Source organism: Cyanistes caeruleus, chromosome 5, assembly GCF_971803275.1.
Source record: "Cyanistes caeruleus chromosome 5, bCyaCae1.hap1.1, whole genome shotgun sequence".
Lineage (NCBI taxonomy): Eukaryota > Metazoa > Chordata > Aves > Passeriformes > Paridae > Cyanistes > Cyanistes caeruleus.
In genome coordinates this window covers 32374275-32391216 of record NC_141705.1, presented here as the reverse complement: position 1 = coordinate 32391216, position 16942 = coordinate 32374275, and the positions used below count along the sequence as shown (strand labels likewise).

The window sequence follows — 16942 nt, the reverse complement described above, 5'->3', positions numbered from 1 at the left end:
GGGGCAAGTTCTTCACTGGGAAGAATGCTCTGGTTGGAAGGCTGCTTTTCACTGCTGGCAGTCCTGTTCTAGAACTTTATTATCATGTGTGATTTAACTCTAATTATTCCTGCTTAGGAATTATAGAACTGCATATAATCTTGTGCATGAATTGAGGGCTCATGAAACAAACATGCTGGAAATCAAGACCATGGCAGGATTTATAAATTACAAGGTAACAACTGTACTTCTGGTCTTTGACAACTGTTATGTAAAAGAAAAAAGTTGATGCTCCTTTAATGTGGAAAGGTTGTAAAGTTCAGTTTTATATTGCTTTTACAGAGATGGTTTAGAAAGAGTTATCATTGGAACACCAATTATGCTCAGACTTGCAGAGACTTCTGAATTCCACACAAAAGAAAGATCCTTAGCTGAAGTTCGGGATTATCTTGAAGAATTTGAGTTCATTTGAGATACAGTCTTCTGAAAGACTGGACTATAACTCTCACTCTGTGCAGGGAGAATGAGCACCAGGACTGCTTGTTCCTGGAATGTTTTTGTCTTCTTGCAAAGCTTAGGCCAATATAGTTCAGTTACTGTTTGTTAGGGGGAAAAAAGTAACTCTAAAAATCAGTCCATGCTTTTGTGGTATTTTGAGGGATTTTAGGTAAAGCAAAACTATTCCACCACTTAGAAGAATCTTGGAGTTGTATTCCATGAAATTCCATTTATGGACTGCAGGCTTCAAAGCAATGATCTTTCTAGAGGCTCTGAAATTCCCTGTTATATTTGGCAGTAAGTTATGCACTCGTGTTGATGTCTTGGGCAAGAAGGGGATGATAAATAGCATTAGATGAAATAGAGGACCACGTGGTTTCAGGTGTAGTACATTATGGTTTACATCTATTTTTCTTCCTTTGTTTTTTATGCAATTTTTTTCCCTTCAGAAGTATTTAATATTAGTTGGGGGAGTGCTGGGGTTGAGTGCTAATCCTTAGCAGCCTAACAGTGGTTTTTCATCTTATTTTTATTTTTTCCTAGATCTGTCGCCTCTGTTTTCAACATAATACTCCACTGGATGCTATTGCACAGTTCAGGAAGCATATTGACCTGTGCAAGAAAAAAATAGGAAGTGCAGAACTGGCTTTTGAGCATGCTGCCTGGATGTCTAAACAGTATGTTTTTGCTTAGTAGTGTTTTAGATAAACAGTGAACTTCGGAAGGTTTACTTACCTAGAGAAGATAAAAATTCTTGGTTCTCTAAGAGATATACAAGAACATAAAATACACTGTCCTGTTTTGCATTGATCATTGACTACTTTTCTCTTTGAATGGACAGAGTACAAACAAATGCAGCCATAGAACTTAGATGCAGAAGTTCAGAGAAATATCCCATGTCTTGAGTAACCAGAACTTTTATTTGTAGGGTACCTTTCAGTTCATATCGCTGTTCTGTACATAATCTTGGTTATAAATGTTTTTTAAACAGGTTTCAGGCTTTTGGTGACTTGTTTGATGAAGCAATTAAGCTGGGATTGACAGCAATTCAAACTCAGAATCCAGGTTTCTATTACCAGCAAGCAGCCTACTATGCACAGGAACGGAAACAACTAGCAAGTATGCTTTGTAACCATGATGTAAGTTGGGAGGGAAAAATGGTCTGTAATTAACCAGACAGTGACTTTGCTAATGTAGTCCTAAATGGAAGTGTAACAATCTGTAATATGTGTAAATGAAATCCAAGGAAAGTATATGTGTCTGTGATGATTGTTAACATTATGTGTATTTGTAATATATGGAAAAAGTCGCTCCAGAAAATGCATTAGTATTTATGTTATTACAAATAACTCTGGTTTATTTTTTAAAATTTGTTTCTAATAATGTACTTTCTACATCTCTGGATACTTGAAAACTCACTTTGTTTTTCCAGTATATTTATATATGCACTGTTGTCTGGTGACTTATAGGAAGCAGAGAAACAAGAGCATTAGTACTAGGATATGGGGGGGGGGTTTGTTTTAGTGTTTTTCCAGCACTTGCCTGGCAGAAAATTAACAGGAACCTTTTTAATTACCATATTTGAATTTACAGTCCTCTGTGACATATCCCAATCCGGATCCCCTGGAAACGCAAACTGGAGTGCTTGACTTCTATGGGCAAAGACCATGGCGGCAAGGAATATTAAGTATGTTTCTCTACTGCTACAGGAATATAAGATTGAATCCTTATTTGAGATAATATTAGAAAAGGGATAATTTGTGTTAACATACACATGTTAAATGTTAAAAGATGCAGTATATGGACTAGGTGGTTTAACTGTAATTTTCTGATTTTGGGTAGATTCTTTAAAACAAGGGAAAAGATAGTTGTGTCGTAGAATTTCCCTTCTAGGGAGATAGAGCTGCCTGTGAAGTAAAAGAATGTGTGATTGTGTTTGAGTTGAAGCTTGCATTGCATATTGCACATGTTATAAATTGTTCCCTTTGGGTCTGGACAGAATTCAGGTTTCATGGATTTTTTCATCATCTTATGCAGGCTTTGATCTTTCTGATCCTGAAAAGGAGAAGATGGGGATTTTATCTCTACAGTTAAAAGAGAAAAATGTTCTTCACTCGGTAAGTTTTATTCTTTAAAAAAAAAAAATCTGTTTCTTTAACATGGCACTAATGTTTGCATATATAATGATATCAGTAATGGTTTTATCTGCTAGGAACTAATAATCACTTTGTTGAGTAATGCTGTCGCACAGTTCAAGAAATACAAATGTCCAAGAATGAAAAGTCATTTGAGTGAGTATAGATAATCAGATGCATTTTTTAAATTTAATTTTGCACAGACTTTCAATAGTGATCTGGAATTTATTTTTTTTTCAGTGGTTCAAATGGGAGAAGAATATTACTATGCTAAAGATTATGCCAAAGCTTTGAAGTGAGTATCATTCATGATTGCTTCTTTTATGTGCTGTCTTCTCACTGAGACCCCCTGTCTTATTGCTATGGAATAATGTTGGAAGCTTGTGTGAGGTGCTCCTTGTATCTGGCTGTGATTGAAGCACAAGCTATTCAGTCTATGAACCCCACTTATATTAAAGGAAGTAAGACAGATGAGTCAGTTATTACAGCATAAAAACTTCCTGCTCTGAGCTGTTGTGGGAATTGGCATATTGGGCAAATATCTATTTCTAGCTCATTGATTGAGTGCTGTCTATCTGTCTCTCTTGTTTGAAGTAGGAGAGATTTATTTACTCGATAATAGCTGATTGGACTTTACATGGAAGAGAGTAATGATAGGATAAAGATCAATTTGTGTCAAGCCTGATTGTTCTATGAACAAGCATTTTTTATGTTAGGTAGATTTTTTTGAAGTAGGCAGAAATTCTTGTCTTAAATAGTTGAGAAGAGTTTAAAAGTTTAAAAATGTCACTTCTCTGCTTTGCTAGTAACAGCAAACAGTGGTCAGTATTAGGAACAGATTAAGGTGTGTATCAGTTTTGCCTGATAAAGATTGATGCAAATGTTTGGACCTTTGAAACCCTTGAAGGGAGATAGGAATGGGATAGGAAGCAGGAGAGAAAAGAAACATCTTGGCATAAGGAACATTAAATTTCTTCAGTTTGGAAGGGGACTTTATTGTGGGGGTGTTGTTTGCTTTTCTAAATACTTACTGCATATTCAATAGTAAGGCATATTTTTAATGCAATATTGGACTAAGGTACTTCTGTCCAGTTGCTGTTTTGCTAGTTCTGTATATGAAGACAGATGAGTTTGCTTGTTGCTCTCTTGTGAAAGTTTTTCTAGCTCAAAATAGAAAATTCAGATAATAAATGTTTCTTTATCATAGTTTCATGCTGTTTTTGATAAATCATTGCCTTGTCTAAACAGTAGACTTTTATCTAGCATTGGTATTAGTGAAGATGAATTTTGAATGATACCAGATAAATGCAAGCTTCTAAAAATATTGGTGAATATAACTTGTTTCCTCTCAATTTTGCTGTGTTGCAGGCTCTTGGATTATGTTATGTGTGAATATCGCAGTGAAGGATGGTGGACCCTCCTCACTTCCATATTGACAACAGCACTCAAATGTTCATATCTGATGGCCCAGCTGAAAGATTATATAATGTACTCTTTAGAGCTACTGGGCAGAGGTATTATTTTAAGAATATTTTGAAATATGACAAATCATTGTCAGACACAGTGCTTACAGTACTTCAAAGTATTTGACTACAAAATAACTGTGAACTTGTGCTGGATTTTTACTGCCTGCTGTGCTACACTGGGAGTTGCGTTGTCTTTCTCTTCTATTATCAAATTCCTTGCGTTCAAACAGATTGCGTCAGGGTATCTGAGACACAGAGCTTCATTTGACACTGTTCAAATAGTGTAACAGGAACTTCCTGAGGTTAGGGATGGGAAAGAACTGTAGTGTAGCTAAAAGAGAAAAACATTTTTCCTAGTAACAAAACTAACGCAATTTTTCTGGACTTTAATACGTGTCTCCCAGATTCTTTATAGAATTGTGCTGATGAAATATGTTTGTGGGATGTTTTAGGGAAAAAATGTAGCATTGGGTGGCTCCACAGTAACAATGTAAGCACTTGGGTCTTTGTAATGCCTGCTCCTTAACAGTGCAGAAATGATCCCTTTTGGGCCCTAAGGTGCTAATACCACTATTAGTGCAGTTGTGGTAAAAATGGGTTTACATCTTCTTAGAGCTAGCCAGGTTACTCTGCTTTGTATTGAAGATTAGAAAATGATGGAAAACTACCTTTATTCAAGAAAAGAATGGTTATTTTAAGTAGTCCTTGTTTCTTCCTGTCACCTTCTGTAGTTGTTTTTTTCTAGTATTATCTGAGCTGGCCTCTTTGCGTGTTCCAGACTTGTCTATGCTTTCTTCTGTTTTTAAACATAAACAATGGGGAGGTATAAGTATTATTCTTCTGAGACTTTGCTCCAATAAATTACAAAATGCTTGTCTAATCAAAAAATATTTTACTTGGTTCCAGTGAAAGTAAGAGATAACATTTAAAATGGGAATGTCCATTATTAGTAGATTCATGTTAGAATTTTTTTTCCTCTGGAATGTGTTATTTGAAAGATGCAATGTGAAGGAAAGATTTACTGTTAAGTTAAAAAAAAAAAGAGACCCTTGCTTCTGTCTTGTAATCTTTGTTTTGTTCTCTTTATTAGCATCTACTCTTAAAGAAGATCAGAAGTCTCGAATAGAAAAAAATCTCATAAAAGTTCTGATGGTAAGTGGCAGAATTTCCTTTTAAATAATCCTAAGAGTGGTCAGTGTCTGGTAACCTTCTTTTATCATTCTTTGTAATCCTTTGGCTGCATACAGAATGAAAGCCCCGATCCTGAACCTGATTGTGACACTGCTGCTGTGAAAGCATCACAGAAATTGTGGGCTGACCGTGTTTCCTTGGCAGGCAGTAATATTTTTACAATAGAAGTCCAAGATTTTATACCATTTGGTAAGTAAAAAAGCAAATTTACACCAGATCATAAATTTGGATGTAGTTATACCTTGAAAATAATTAATTAGGATGAAAATATGAAGGGTGTATTAAAACTAACAACACTGTTCCAGCCTTGCACTGTTCCTTGTCTAAATCAACAAGATGAGAAATAATGAGAGAAGTCAGTGGTCTCTTATCTCTGATATGGATTGCCAAAGAATTCCCTGCTTTTTGGGAAACCTCTGACATTCTGGTGTGCTTTGAAGTAGGACTGTGAGGAAAGAGGTCAGAATGCGTGCAAAGTAGTATTTGCCATTGAAAAGACATGCCAACATGAGTGGCATCCAAATATACAGGACTGTCTATTTTCTGGTGGGCATCTGCATCTCCTCTCCTGTGCAAAGATTTTGGCCAAGTGCTGTAAAGTGGATTTCTGTGATAGTGTTAGTAGCCAAATTTGTCTGCTTGCAAAACAGAGTTGTAAGAGTATACACAGAACAGTTCTTGCCACAATCATTTCAGGAGCGTGCTTCTGGAATTTAATGTTATAGTTTATCTGGAATTTAATGTTATAGTTTGTTTAACACTTCTTGTTTCTTTTTGCTTTTTCTATTCTTTTTTAATTCCAGTACAGTGCAAAGCAAAATTTCTTGCTCCTAGTTTTCATGTTGATGTTCCTGTGCAGTTTGATGTATACTTGAGAGCTGATTGTCCTCATCCTATCAGGTTTTCCAAGCTCTGCATCAGTTTCAATAATCAGGTACCTCTATTTTAAGTATGACTGACCTAATGATAGAAACTGATAATAAGAATGGAATAACATCTTATTGGTTTTAAACATTAAAAAAAAGATCAGAAGTTTTTCCAAAAATTATGTTACTACTTAAGCTGAAAGATGTTTGGGTTTTTAATGCATTATCTGTCGCTTTTGACAAGTATATTGATACTGGAATAAGACTCTGAAATGCAAATTAGTTCATCTGTCATATCTGGAATTTTTTATGAAACTTGCTAAGGTTTCAGAAGGATCAGGTTAATGTCTTATTTCTTCTAATTTATGAAGTTATATTAATATAATAGATATCTTGTGTCAAAGAATTGCAGCGTAATTACTTGCTAGTCTAACTTTGATACTGTGAAAAGTAGGAAAAACACAGTTTGATCCAGTAGCACAGAGAGCACAGAGCTTTAATATTTGCAATATTGCCATTACACTCTAAAGATGTGTTCTGTCTGAATATATCAACTTTTTTCCCCTCTCCTCCATTGTAGGATTACAATCAATACTGTGTTGTTGAAGAAGCCTATCAGAAAAGTGATATTCTAGAACAGTCATCACAAGGAACAATGTGCTTAGTGCCTGGCAAAACAAGAAAGTTCTCTTTCAAATTTGTTGCCAAAACTGAAGATGTAGGAAAGAAGATTGAGGTTTGTCCGTTTGTTTTTTACCCTTCTTACTGTTACATACAGTGAACTCAAACTGCATCTAATCTGGCACCAGTTAAAAAGTTACTGCAGTTCTGAATGTCTGAATTCTTGAAACTGAGTAACAAAAGTGAGTGAAACTATTGACAGTGACAAAACACAAAGACAATCAAAAATTGAAGGATTGTTTCAGGAAAATTTCTAACTTTTTTTTTTAATATGTGCAGTACTGAAAAAGGGAGTGGTGGTATACTACTATGGGAGGGTAGAAAATCTCAGCCTATTACGCTGCTTGCACCTGAACATGGATGCTTTTTCCACTGCTGTTTCATTAAATTAAATCCTAGGGTGATGAGGTTTTCAGTCCCCAAGCTTTTTGATGGTACATGTATTTATTATGCCTGTGTATGCTGGAGAGCTATTTCCTACAATAGGTGGTTGGAAGGCTCACCAATAGATGTTTAAATTTGTGTCTATCAGATCACTTCTGTGGATTTGATCCTGGGAAGTGAATCTGGCCGCTGTGTGATTCTGAACTGGCGAGGAGGAGGGGGAGATGCTTCCTCATCTCAAGAAGCATTGCAGGCAGCACGGTCCTTCAAGCGAAGACCTAAGCTTCCAGACAGTGAAGTGCACTGGGACACGTTGACTATTCAGGCAAGCACGATGTGAGTAATTGGGGTTCCAAACTGGTCTCTTTTTATTGAGTTGTTCCCATCATGTTGTTTTTCAGGAGTCTCATATCTCTTAGTTTAATAGGCCACCAGTTGTGGGAGCTTTCTTAAACAGTAGGGTGTTTTAGCCTCCTTTAAATTAGGCTTAAAAGCAGGTTATTTAAGAAAGATACAATAACTGAGTCTTTTCTCTTAAAGGATTATTTCTAGAGTGCCGAACATTTCTGTTCAGCTGCGTCATGAACCTCCAGCCCTGACTAATGAAATGTATTGTTTGATTGTGACAGTCCAGTCACATGAGGAGACAGTGGCCAAAGATGTCAAGCTTACAGCAGGTTTAAAGCCAGGTATTTGGGGATATTTTCTATTAATCCAGCAGTCTCATAATTGACTCCTTTTTGTGGATGCCATGCAGAGAGATACAATAAACTGTTTTCTTGCAGTAATTAAAAGCCAAACCAAAGTGAAAGTTGGGAATGATGAAATACTAGTGGTAAGAATAATAGCTAACAGATTCTTCCAGTTATGATTATTTCAACCACTGCTTGTCTGTGGTGCTTACATGGGTATTTTTAGAATATAAATCTTTACAAGTTTGAAAGAAAATGTGAACGCTTTTGAATTCCTTTCTAACTTTTCATTCAATTTGCTTGTAACTAAATTTTCCTTTTCCCCAGAGATCTTTTTCTTACTGAGCTGAAAGCGCTAGACAGTGATAGTTAAATGTTTTCTAAGTATAGACTTTATGCATTTTCTCACACATCCACCCTTCTTATTTTGTTTTCCCTGCCCTGGACAGAATGGTTTGGTTCTTAAACCACTTGAAATCTGGGGAGCAGTGGAGCACTGAGGCAGTACTTTTTAGAAAGCAAAGCAAAAAAATGCAAATATTGTATGTCTAAGTCCTACCTATCTGTATGTAGAAATTGCTGACAGTTTTCAGTGTGTGAAGCCCAAATGTTATACTCGGTATGCCTCTTTTTTAGCAATTATCCTGAAAGACAAAAGTATTTTTAAGCCACTAACTAGCATATAGGCTGCCATATGGTCCATGTATTCTGAAATAGAACCTTGTTTTCTATAGTGTTGTATGGTTCATTAAAGTCAGTGGAGTGTTTTTGAAATTTGTTTAATTGGATGTTTGGGCTTGGGTCCTGAAGCAGTGTTTAATAGATGGTCTTTGTTTTTCTTAGTTTTTTTTAATTTTCCTTGCTCGATCTAATTTCTTTAACATGGGATATGCAAGGTCAGTATGGGTTTGCTGATTGTATTAAAAGAACAATTGAAATCTGACATTTCATTTATAGGCAAGGTGATGTATTTTCTGCAGTTGTAACTCTTTGGCAAGATGTAGCTTGTTTTGCTTTGAAAATTATCCCAGGTAATTGCAGTAATGCCATTATTCTAGTTAAGCTCTGACTGAAGAATGGTGTCATTTAACATCTATACATTTCTTTTTATGTGTTTTCAACACCGACTTGAAAGAAAAGTTTTAAAAAATATGTGAAATCATTAAACCATGTTCTTGAAAACAAAGGAATCACAGAACAGTGAAACTTCCTTTCTACTTCATTATAGAGTATCAAGAAAAACTTGGATCATCAAGATTCTCTCGACAAAATGAACTGTGTTAATTCCTCATGCATTGCTTTTTGAGATGTTTTTGTTTGTTTGTTTTTTGACTTTTAGTTATTGTTAGGATGTGAACACTGTTTTTAATCCTAGGGCAAGATGCCAACCTGACTCAGAAAACTCAGGTGACTCTTCATGGAACAGATGCATGTGATGACTCTTTTCCTGCACTGCTTCCTGATATCCCTGTAGGAGACTTGCAACCAGGGGAAAAGGTCAAGGCTTAAAAAACCTTACTTCTATATCACACTCAAGAAAATAGGGACCAACTAATAAAAGACTCTCTTAGACAGACTTCAGTTTACTTTCTGATACCTGAACCAATAAATTAAATGCTTATGGCATATTTTGCCTACTGTTTACATGTAGTTTAATATTCCTTTAATGAGATCACCTTTTGGACTAAATTGGAGATTAAGGTATGTTCTGGGTTTGATGATACAGCTGGGAGATAGGAAATAAAGAGGTTAATTTCAACTGCTAATGAAATGCACTGCTTAATGGACGGTAGATAATAGTCAGCAAGTGTGATTCAAGATGGTAGAGGATCAAATATGCACTAAACTGAAGTGACTAGTAAGTTAGAAGTTGGTTGTGTTGTATATTACACAGTTACGGTTCTTTTTTTGTATTGTTAAGTAACAGACAAGAATCTGGAATAAACAAATCTGGTGATGCAGCTGGAGTTGTGCTGCTCTGGTTAAAATCATTCTCTGTATGATCCAGATTGTGCATTGTAGGAGATACATTATGGTCAAAATAATGCCCATTCTACTGTTGCCCTGTTGGACCAAGTCAGATATTAACAACTTTTGGGCAGCCCTTGGCCTGATTAATTTAGTTTAGATATAGCTCATACAGTGTCTTTTATTTTGCAGCTAGAAAAACCAGTATACATCCGTTGTGGAACAGTTGGTGCAAGAATGTTTCTGTTTTACATTTCTTACTTAATCAACACTGTTGTTGAGGGGAAAGAAATCCTCTGCAGGTGTCACCGGGTAGGTTTTAAAGATGCGCCATTTGCATTTTATAGAGATAAATTTGTGAAATAGAAGAAATATTCTAAAAGCTGAAATTGAATTGCTATCTTAGAACCCTTTCCAGAAGAGAATAAATACTAAATCAGCAGTATGGTAGTTCTTTTTAGCATGAGCAGTTCCATAATTATTATCAGAAGAAAAGTTTTCTATATTTATTTATAAATATCTTTAAAGATACGTTCTTCCCTTGGGAGAACTTGGTTAAAATAATGATTTAAAAAAAGTAACTTTACATTAATAATCTTTGACATCAATAGCCAGGCCTTAAGCTGAATATAACTTTTTTTCCTCTCTTCTTCCCATCCCTTTCATTGCCTCTAAAGGACGAAACTGTAACCATAGACACAGTATTTCCTTTTGATGTTGCTGTCAAATTTGTTTCCACAAAGGTATGTGTTTGAAAAGTTGTTCATGCTTTGGAATCACAGCGCTTTGGAGTCACACCCTGTTTAGTTAGAAATAGTCAGAGCTTGTGTGTGTCTTAACAGCTGGAGCACTTGGACAGAGTATTTGCAGATATACCATTTTTACTGATGACGGACATCCTGAGTGCCTCTCCTTGGCCTCTCACGATTGTAACAAGCCAGTTACAGCTGTCAGCTTCCATGACCCCAGTAGATCAACTGGAATCTTTTGTGGAGAATGGTAAGTTTTCTTAGAGTATATTCTCTATCAGGAGGATACTTTTTGCATTTATTGGGAGTAATAAAGGGGGACATTTTAAATAGTGTTTGCTTTTTGGACTGCAAGTAGAAGAAAGCTGCTTAGTACTGTAGTTGCTTGCCAGAATACAACTTGGACAACAGCATGCTTTAAAATGTAGTTCTGCTTCACTAGGTCAATTAAATAGACTTGGATGATGGATGGTAAATAAATAGACGTGAGGGAAAGCACCTAAAGTACTTCTGAAATGCAACTTGTTACATATCCTTATGAAAAGATATTCAATATTTCCAGTGTTTCTGCGCCATATATATTGCTTTCTGGAATGCAAACACTTTACCATGTAAAGTAATGTATGTACCATATGGTACAAACCAAGGTATGTCCCATAGAGGCAGTATCCAAAGGCCAGTCATCCATGTCCATGATTGCAGTCACAAAACTGAAAAATGTGAAGCTAGAAAGGGTAGGTTATAAAGAATAACAGGTAGTAACCATATTTTTTTTTTAATATTATTGCAGTTTAGTAACTTATTACTAGCGTTTTAAGAAGTTATCTTGAAGATCTCAGCCATTAAAACTACAGTGTGTTAGCCTTAAAGTTAAATAAGTGGAGTAATTAAAAGTAGAGCTGATCCAAAATCTTCCAACAAAACATTGTCTTTGCATTTGTGGCATCAGAGATGTGAATTATGTGTTTTGTCAAAACTCTTGGATCCAATGATGTATTCTGGGTGGCTGCCTGACTGTGGGGAAGTTGTCCACTCATGTAATCAAGGACTTGCAAGGATCTACTTGCTCTGTTGATTCAAGGGTTGCCTGGCAAAAAACAATTACTTCTCAGGTCCTTTAGTCTTCAAACTATGACATTTCATCTTCACCTCTGGCACCTTGTGCTTCATGGCTTCTGGTTGATGCTCCTGAAGGGCTAAGTGCCAGGACATATGAACCCTGTAGGTATCAACCGTTCAGCTGTCCATTTTTTGGTTGATGGGGTTTTTTTAAATATTAATGATAAATTTTGAAAGACTGAAACCTATTTTCTTAGTACTTTTTAAAAATCACTCTCTACATGAAAAGTACTTTTTTTTTTAAATTTGAGTGGAGAAAAAGGAAAAGAAGAAAAAGTGAGAACTCAGTTTCACTGAAAAGCCAAAAGAATATTTTTCTTGTATTCCTTCTCTTCCCCAGGTCTCATTTGAGAGGGAAAGGGGATGCGTCCGTGTTCATTTTAATTTTCAAGCATCAGAGGCATCTTATGCTGATGTCTTGGAATCTACTGTAGAAGTATAGAATTTGAATTGGAATTATTTTGCTTTTTGTGTGTGTTTATGAACTCTAAATTTGCAGTGACTCATTCTATGCGTACATTACAATATTATAATGCTGTTCAGAAGGTAAAGTGACATGTATTTGTGTATGTTACCCTTTCACGTATTGGAACACTTCCCAGTCTATTAGATTTATGCATTACGTAGGTATACTTTGCAAAGCACTTCAAAGGCCTTTCTGGCTGAATGTTTGTGTCATATTGCATTTCTAGACTTGGTGGCTTAGGCTGTTTTTATGCTTTGGTTTTAAACAAAATCTTGCTGATAGTTGTTTTACAGACAGGTGAGAGTGCCAGTGAGTGCTTTTGCCTTCGATGTCCTCCAGTTACTAATGCTAGTGGAGTGGCAACTGGATGTTATATAATTTCCTGGAAGAGGTAAGAATCTATTTGCCTTAATAAGGAGAGGAAGTAAGCTCATTTTTTTTTTTAGGAATGATAGTGGGTTGTTAGTTTGGGTTTTTTTGGGTGTGGGGAGGAGTGCAACAAACAAAAAAGTTTTGTATTTTCCTGTAACAAGCACCATCTAGACTTTGGACCTACTAATTATTATTTAGTTCATATACTTACTTGATACTTTATGTAGTATAATATTCAACATGGTCTGCATTTGACTTTTTCCTGCAGAAGTTCACCTGTGGAAAGTGTACCTGTTGTTAACACAGTCATCACTCTACCACATGTGATTGTAGAGAGCATTCCCCTCCATGTTAATGCAGGTAATATCAATTTGGCAACATACATGTCCCATTTAGAATTTTTAACACTGCCAAAATTTTTACAGCATGCAGAGATTCAATTTACTGTAGCAGAGTACAGAAAAGTGGTGCTGAATATTATGGAACTAGAGAAAGAAACTGCCTCAAGGCTTGCTCTTCTTTCCCCACTTGAAGGGAAGAGGAGGTAAGTAGTTACACAAATGTGTTCTCCTAAAAGCTGTCAGTGGAGCTGACATAGTACTGGACCTGTGTTATAAGGCAGCACATGGACTGGAGTTACCTCTGCTGGCTTCACAGTAGGTTTCTCTAGATGCCTGTGGCAACAGTTGTTCCATCCACCCACATTCTGGGTGTATCCCAGGAAGAAACAGGCTGGAGAGCTAGAGATGTTTGTTGGCAGGTGAAATGCTTCTCTTCTAGCACTTCACCTGCACAAAAGGAGAGGAGGATTGAAATGCCTACCAAACACACATAATTTCAATGTTTTCCTCTGCTTGGTTTCATTTGTACTGAGATTCTTCCACTATCCTCCTATCTTGTTACACTTTGAAAGAGCTTCCTGACAGTATCTGATTAGATTTTGGTAATATGAAAATAGTCAGCAGCAATGGAAGTGACTTCCCAGTTAGTATTCTTGGGCAGTGTTGGCAGCTGGGAGGCTTGTAACTAGATGTTGAAACATGGTACTGAAAAGCTAATGAAGCTGTGTTCTGTTGTTTAATCTGTTTTTTAAAAAAATTGTCAGAAGTGCTTTAGATGCCTAGTTCTTGTATTTTTTTTCCTTAACTTTTCACTGCTTTTTGCAATACCTTTTTTTTTTTTTGAGTGGAACTTGAGAAGTGTTTTGTATTTGAGATTACTTTCTTTTTTTCTTTCTTTCCAAAGATCTTCCATCATTTGGTCGAGTCCGAGAATCCTTACCTGTCAGATATCACCTGCAAAATAAGACCAATTTAGTCCAGGATGTGGAGGTGTCTGTGGAACCCAGTGATGCCTTCATGTTCTCTGGCCTTAAACAGGTACAGAATTGTCACATCCACTGATCCTGCTGGTTTATCTGGTAGTGAGAAATACATTGATCATACACTAATGTACAGATAGGACAAACTCATTGTTTTTTAGGTGTTTAAAGTATGATAAATTCTGTCTGGAAGAATATAGGAATGCAGACTCCATTTTAAAAAGGCCTAGATGGAAGCCTGTCTAGGAGCTATTTGTCATGTCATTGACGGCTAACATGGTGTTTCAGTATAGAAGCAATAGTTTAACTAGAACTGGAAATTAGTTGCATTCTTTCCAGCTTCAGAAAGTAACCAGTGCATAAATAGAAAGTAAACAGAGCTTTTGGACACAGAACTTACCTATGGTTGTGACTTTCTTTTCTTCTTTTTTTAAGATCCGACTAAGAATCCTTCCTGGCACGCAGCAGGAAATGTTGTATAACTTCTATCCTCTGATGGCTGGGTATCAGCAGTTACCTTCTCTTCACGTTAACCTGGTGCGATTCCCAAACTTCACCAATCAGTTGCTCAGACGTTTCATACCGACACACATTTTTGTAAAGGTAAGGGGGTGTGAGGAATGACTTGTTTTTAAAGGCTCCCCTTGGGGCTGCACAGGCTCTGGGGACAACCACCCAGCTATGTTCAAAGCTGAGTGTCTCTAAGCAGGCTAAAGTGTCCAGCTTGTAACAGGGTTACTCGCTTTGAAAAATCTGGTGTTGTGCATTGGTGTTGTCAGCCAAAATCTTCAGGAAATCTGTTTCAGTGCAGTATGTATTTGGTTAGCATTAGATGAACGAACTGAATGCGTTTGTCATGTTCCTGTTATTTTGTTCCTTGTCTCACTCTAAAATGAGTTAAAATTGCCTCTATTTTAAGCATAGTAGAGTGAGCTAAATAATCAAATACTTTTATTACCATAATTCATAGCACTTCTGAAATAAGTGTTTGAGCATTGCATATGACTAGGTTCAGAGACACTGTAGCATCCCACACCTCCCTAAATAACTTCTAAAAACACATTCTGTGAGTGAATCAGTCTAGATTTTTTTTTTCGTAAGTGGTATATCTTTGAATCAGTTCAATCATGCCATGAAAAACAGACTTTTTGACTCCTTAAGAATCATTTAAATCCATTTTCCTCAAACAGAGGTTTCTCATTCCACTGCTGCTGTCTCCAGAATATTTTGTTCACTGTTTATTCAGACTTTTAACAAGCAAAGAGCCCAAAGACTTGTTTATATGATTTGAGATGGGCTTGCTCAGACATCTGTAACCATGTTTCTAGGAAACAGGCCTGGCTTTATTTCAATTTTATTTTAACCAAAAGAGATAGGCAGAACTTACTTTTTGAGTATGCTGGCAGTCACTGGCTCTTCAAGACTGGTTGTCAGGGTATCCTCCTAGGTAAATAGAAGAGGCATTTTTTCTCAAAAGCATGGTGTTCATAAAGCTCCTGTGGACACCCAAGCTTCATGATTCTGTGCTTTACTTTGGAGTTCTCAGAACCTTAGAAAAACTTATTGTAAGGATGCCTTTTCTTCTTTAAAATTTCTTCCTTTCTCTTTCTATCTCTAGTGATGTTGCTTAAAATTCCTCCAAGAAACTGTCAGTCTAATTCCTGTTTTACACCTCAATAATTATTAGTTATCTATAGTGTAGTAGTCCTCAGAGCTCTGATCAGCCAGGCCTTATGCTAAGCTGTGCAGCTGTGTGTGGAGAAGGCATTTAGCGGGGCAGTTGAGGAGCTGAAGCCTCTACCAAGTACTCATGGGGCCAAACTGAAATTCCAGTTGGATGTCCTCTGTGTTTGTGCCACTACTGGAAACCTTTAGAAGTAGGGTAAGCTTAATGCTACACTTGGGTACCAGAGTTACATTGGCAACACGTTGTATTGCAGAGTTAGTTTCCTAGTAGTCTATCTTTTCTGTCTGGGTATGGGTTTTTTGATTGGGTTTGGTTGTTTTGAGGGGAATTTGTTTGGGTGGCTTGTTTTTTATTTTTTTTTTAATTTTCTGTCTTTATTTTCTTAAAGCCTCAGGGTCGTCAAGCAGATGACAACTCGATTGCAGCTGCATAACTTTGAGACCTGTACTTCTGCACTTAAAGAAATGGGATGTTGCACAGAATATGTAAAGCTCACTTTGGAAACATGGCTTTGATCAAACCATAAGAATTAAATTTTATTTTGAAATTACTACTCTTAGCAGAACTAATGTTTAAAAAAAAACCTAGTGTTTCATAGACTTTCTTTAAGGAATAAACACATGGGGAAATCTTGGTGCTTTATTTAATGGGAGCATTCTTTTGAAGTTAATTTTGAATGTCAAACTCTTTAAAAGTATTATTGAGGCATATTAAGTGTCTCGAGTATTTAAGTGAAGAAATGCTAATTCATCTGACCAAACCTGAAAGATGTTTTCACAGTTAACAGTTTAAGTGCAAAGTCTGTGTTTACTATTAAGAGATTTACAACATTGAAAATTACCATTTTTTACAGAAGTTTGTCCTGTGCCACTTGTGTTGAAGACAGAGCAGGTTGTGCAGTAGCACTGTAATTTACAAATGGTTCTGTCCTACTGTTGCAATTGAGCAGCTTACTAGTCCTTTAAAACCATAACTCTCAAAAGGCACTATTTCTCCTGGGTAAGCCATACATCCGATTTTGAATTCAGCAGCTAGTCTAAATAACAGAGATTCAGTCATACCAGTTGAGCTATCCAACCTGGAGCTGATGTGGTTTGGGGTTACTTTTACGCACACAGCTTCCAGGTTAAAAACATGTCTTGATAGTCTCCTGCTGTATGAATTTAAAAAATAGACATCCTACTGTTGTACAGCTCTGGATGAACTGGTGTGTAAAGTACAGTAAAATATGTATATATAAAAAATTGCATTGTGAAAATTTGCGTTGTTTAACTTTCTAAATAATTACATTTTGATTGCTTGGGAAATACCTTATTTATTGTCAAAGTGAAGTTCTAATAAACTGCTTGTGACAGAGTACTTCTGAAA

At 36.4% G+C, this 16942-nt stretch overlaps 1 protein-coding gene across 1 annotated transcript in view; it reads left to right on the top strand.

The window, feature by feature from the left end:
• The window catches only part of TRAPPC11 (trafficking protein particle complex subunit 11), a 23277-nt gene extending 6335 nt beyond the window's left edge, over positions 1-16942 (top strand). The window contains exons 7-29 of the mRNA XM_086889875.1: positions 118-214; positions 1021-1154; positions 1469-1616; positions 2071-2164; positions 2515-2594; positions 2690-2768; positions 2853-2907; positions 3981-4126; positions 5169-5230; positions 5326-5458; positions 6073-6203; positions 6716-6871; positions 7349-7536; positions 7741-7889; positions 9268-9389; positions 10053-10172; positions 10538-10603; positions 10703-10859; positions 12477-12585; positions 12835-12926; positions 13812-13945; positions 14323-14490; positions 15963-16942. Coding sequence (XP_086746001.1) covers positions 118-214; positions 1021-1154; positions 1469-1616; positions 2071-2164; positions 2515-2594; positions 2690-2768; positions 2853-2907; positions 3981-4126; positions 5169-5230; positions 5326-5458; positions 6073-6203; positions 6716-6871; positions 7349-7536; positions 7741-7889; positions 9268-9389; positions 10053-10172; positions 10538-10603; positions 10703-10859; positions 12477-12585; positions 12835-12926; positions 13812-13945; positions 14323-14490; positions 15963-16007 — 2665 coding nt within the window. The 3' untranslated portion in view covers positions 16008-16942. The remainder of the gene's footprint in view (positions 1-117; positions 215-1020; positions 1155-1468; positions 1617-2070; positions 2165-2514; positions 2595-2689; positions 2769-2852; positions 2908-3980; positions 4127-5168; positions 5231-5325; positions 5459-6072; positions 6204-6715; positions 6872-7348; positions 7537-7740; positions 7890-9267; positions 9390-10052; positions 10173-10537; positions 10604-10702; positions 10860-12476; positions 12586-12834; positions 12927-13811; positions 13946-14322; positions 14491-15962) is intronic.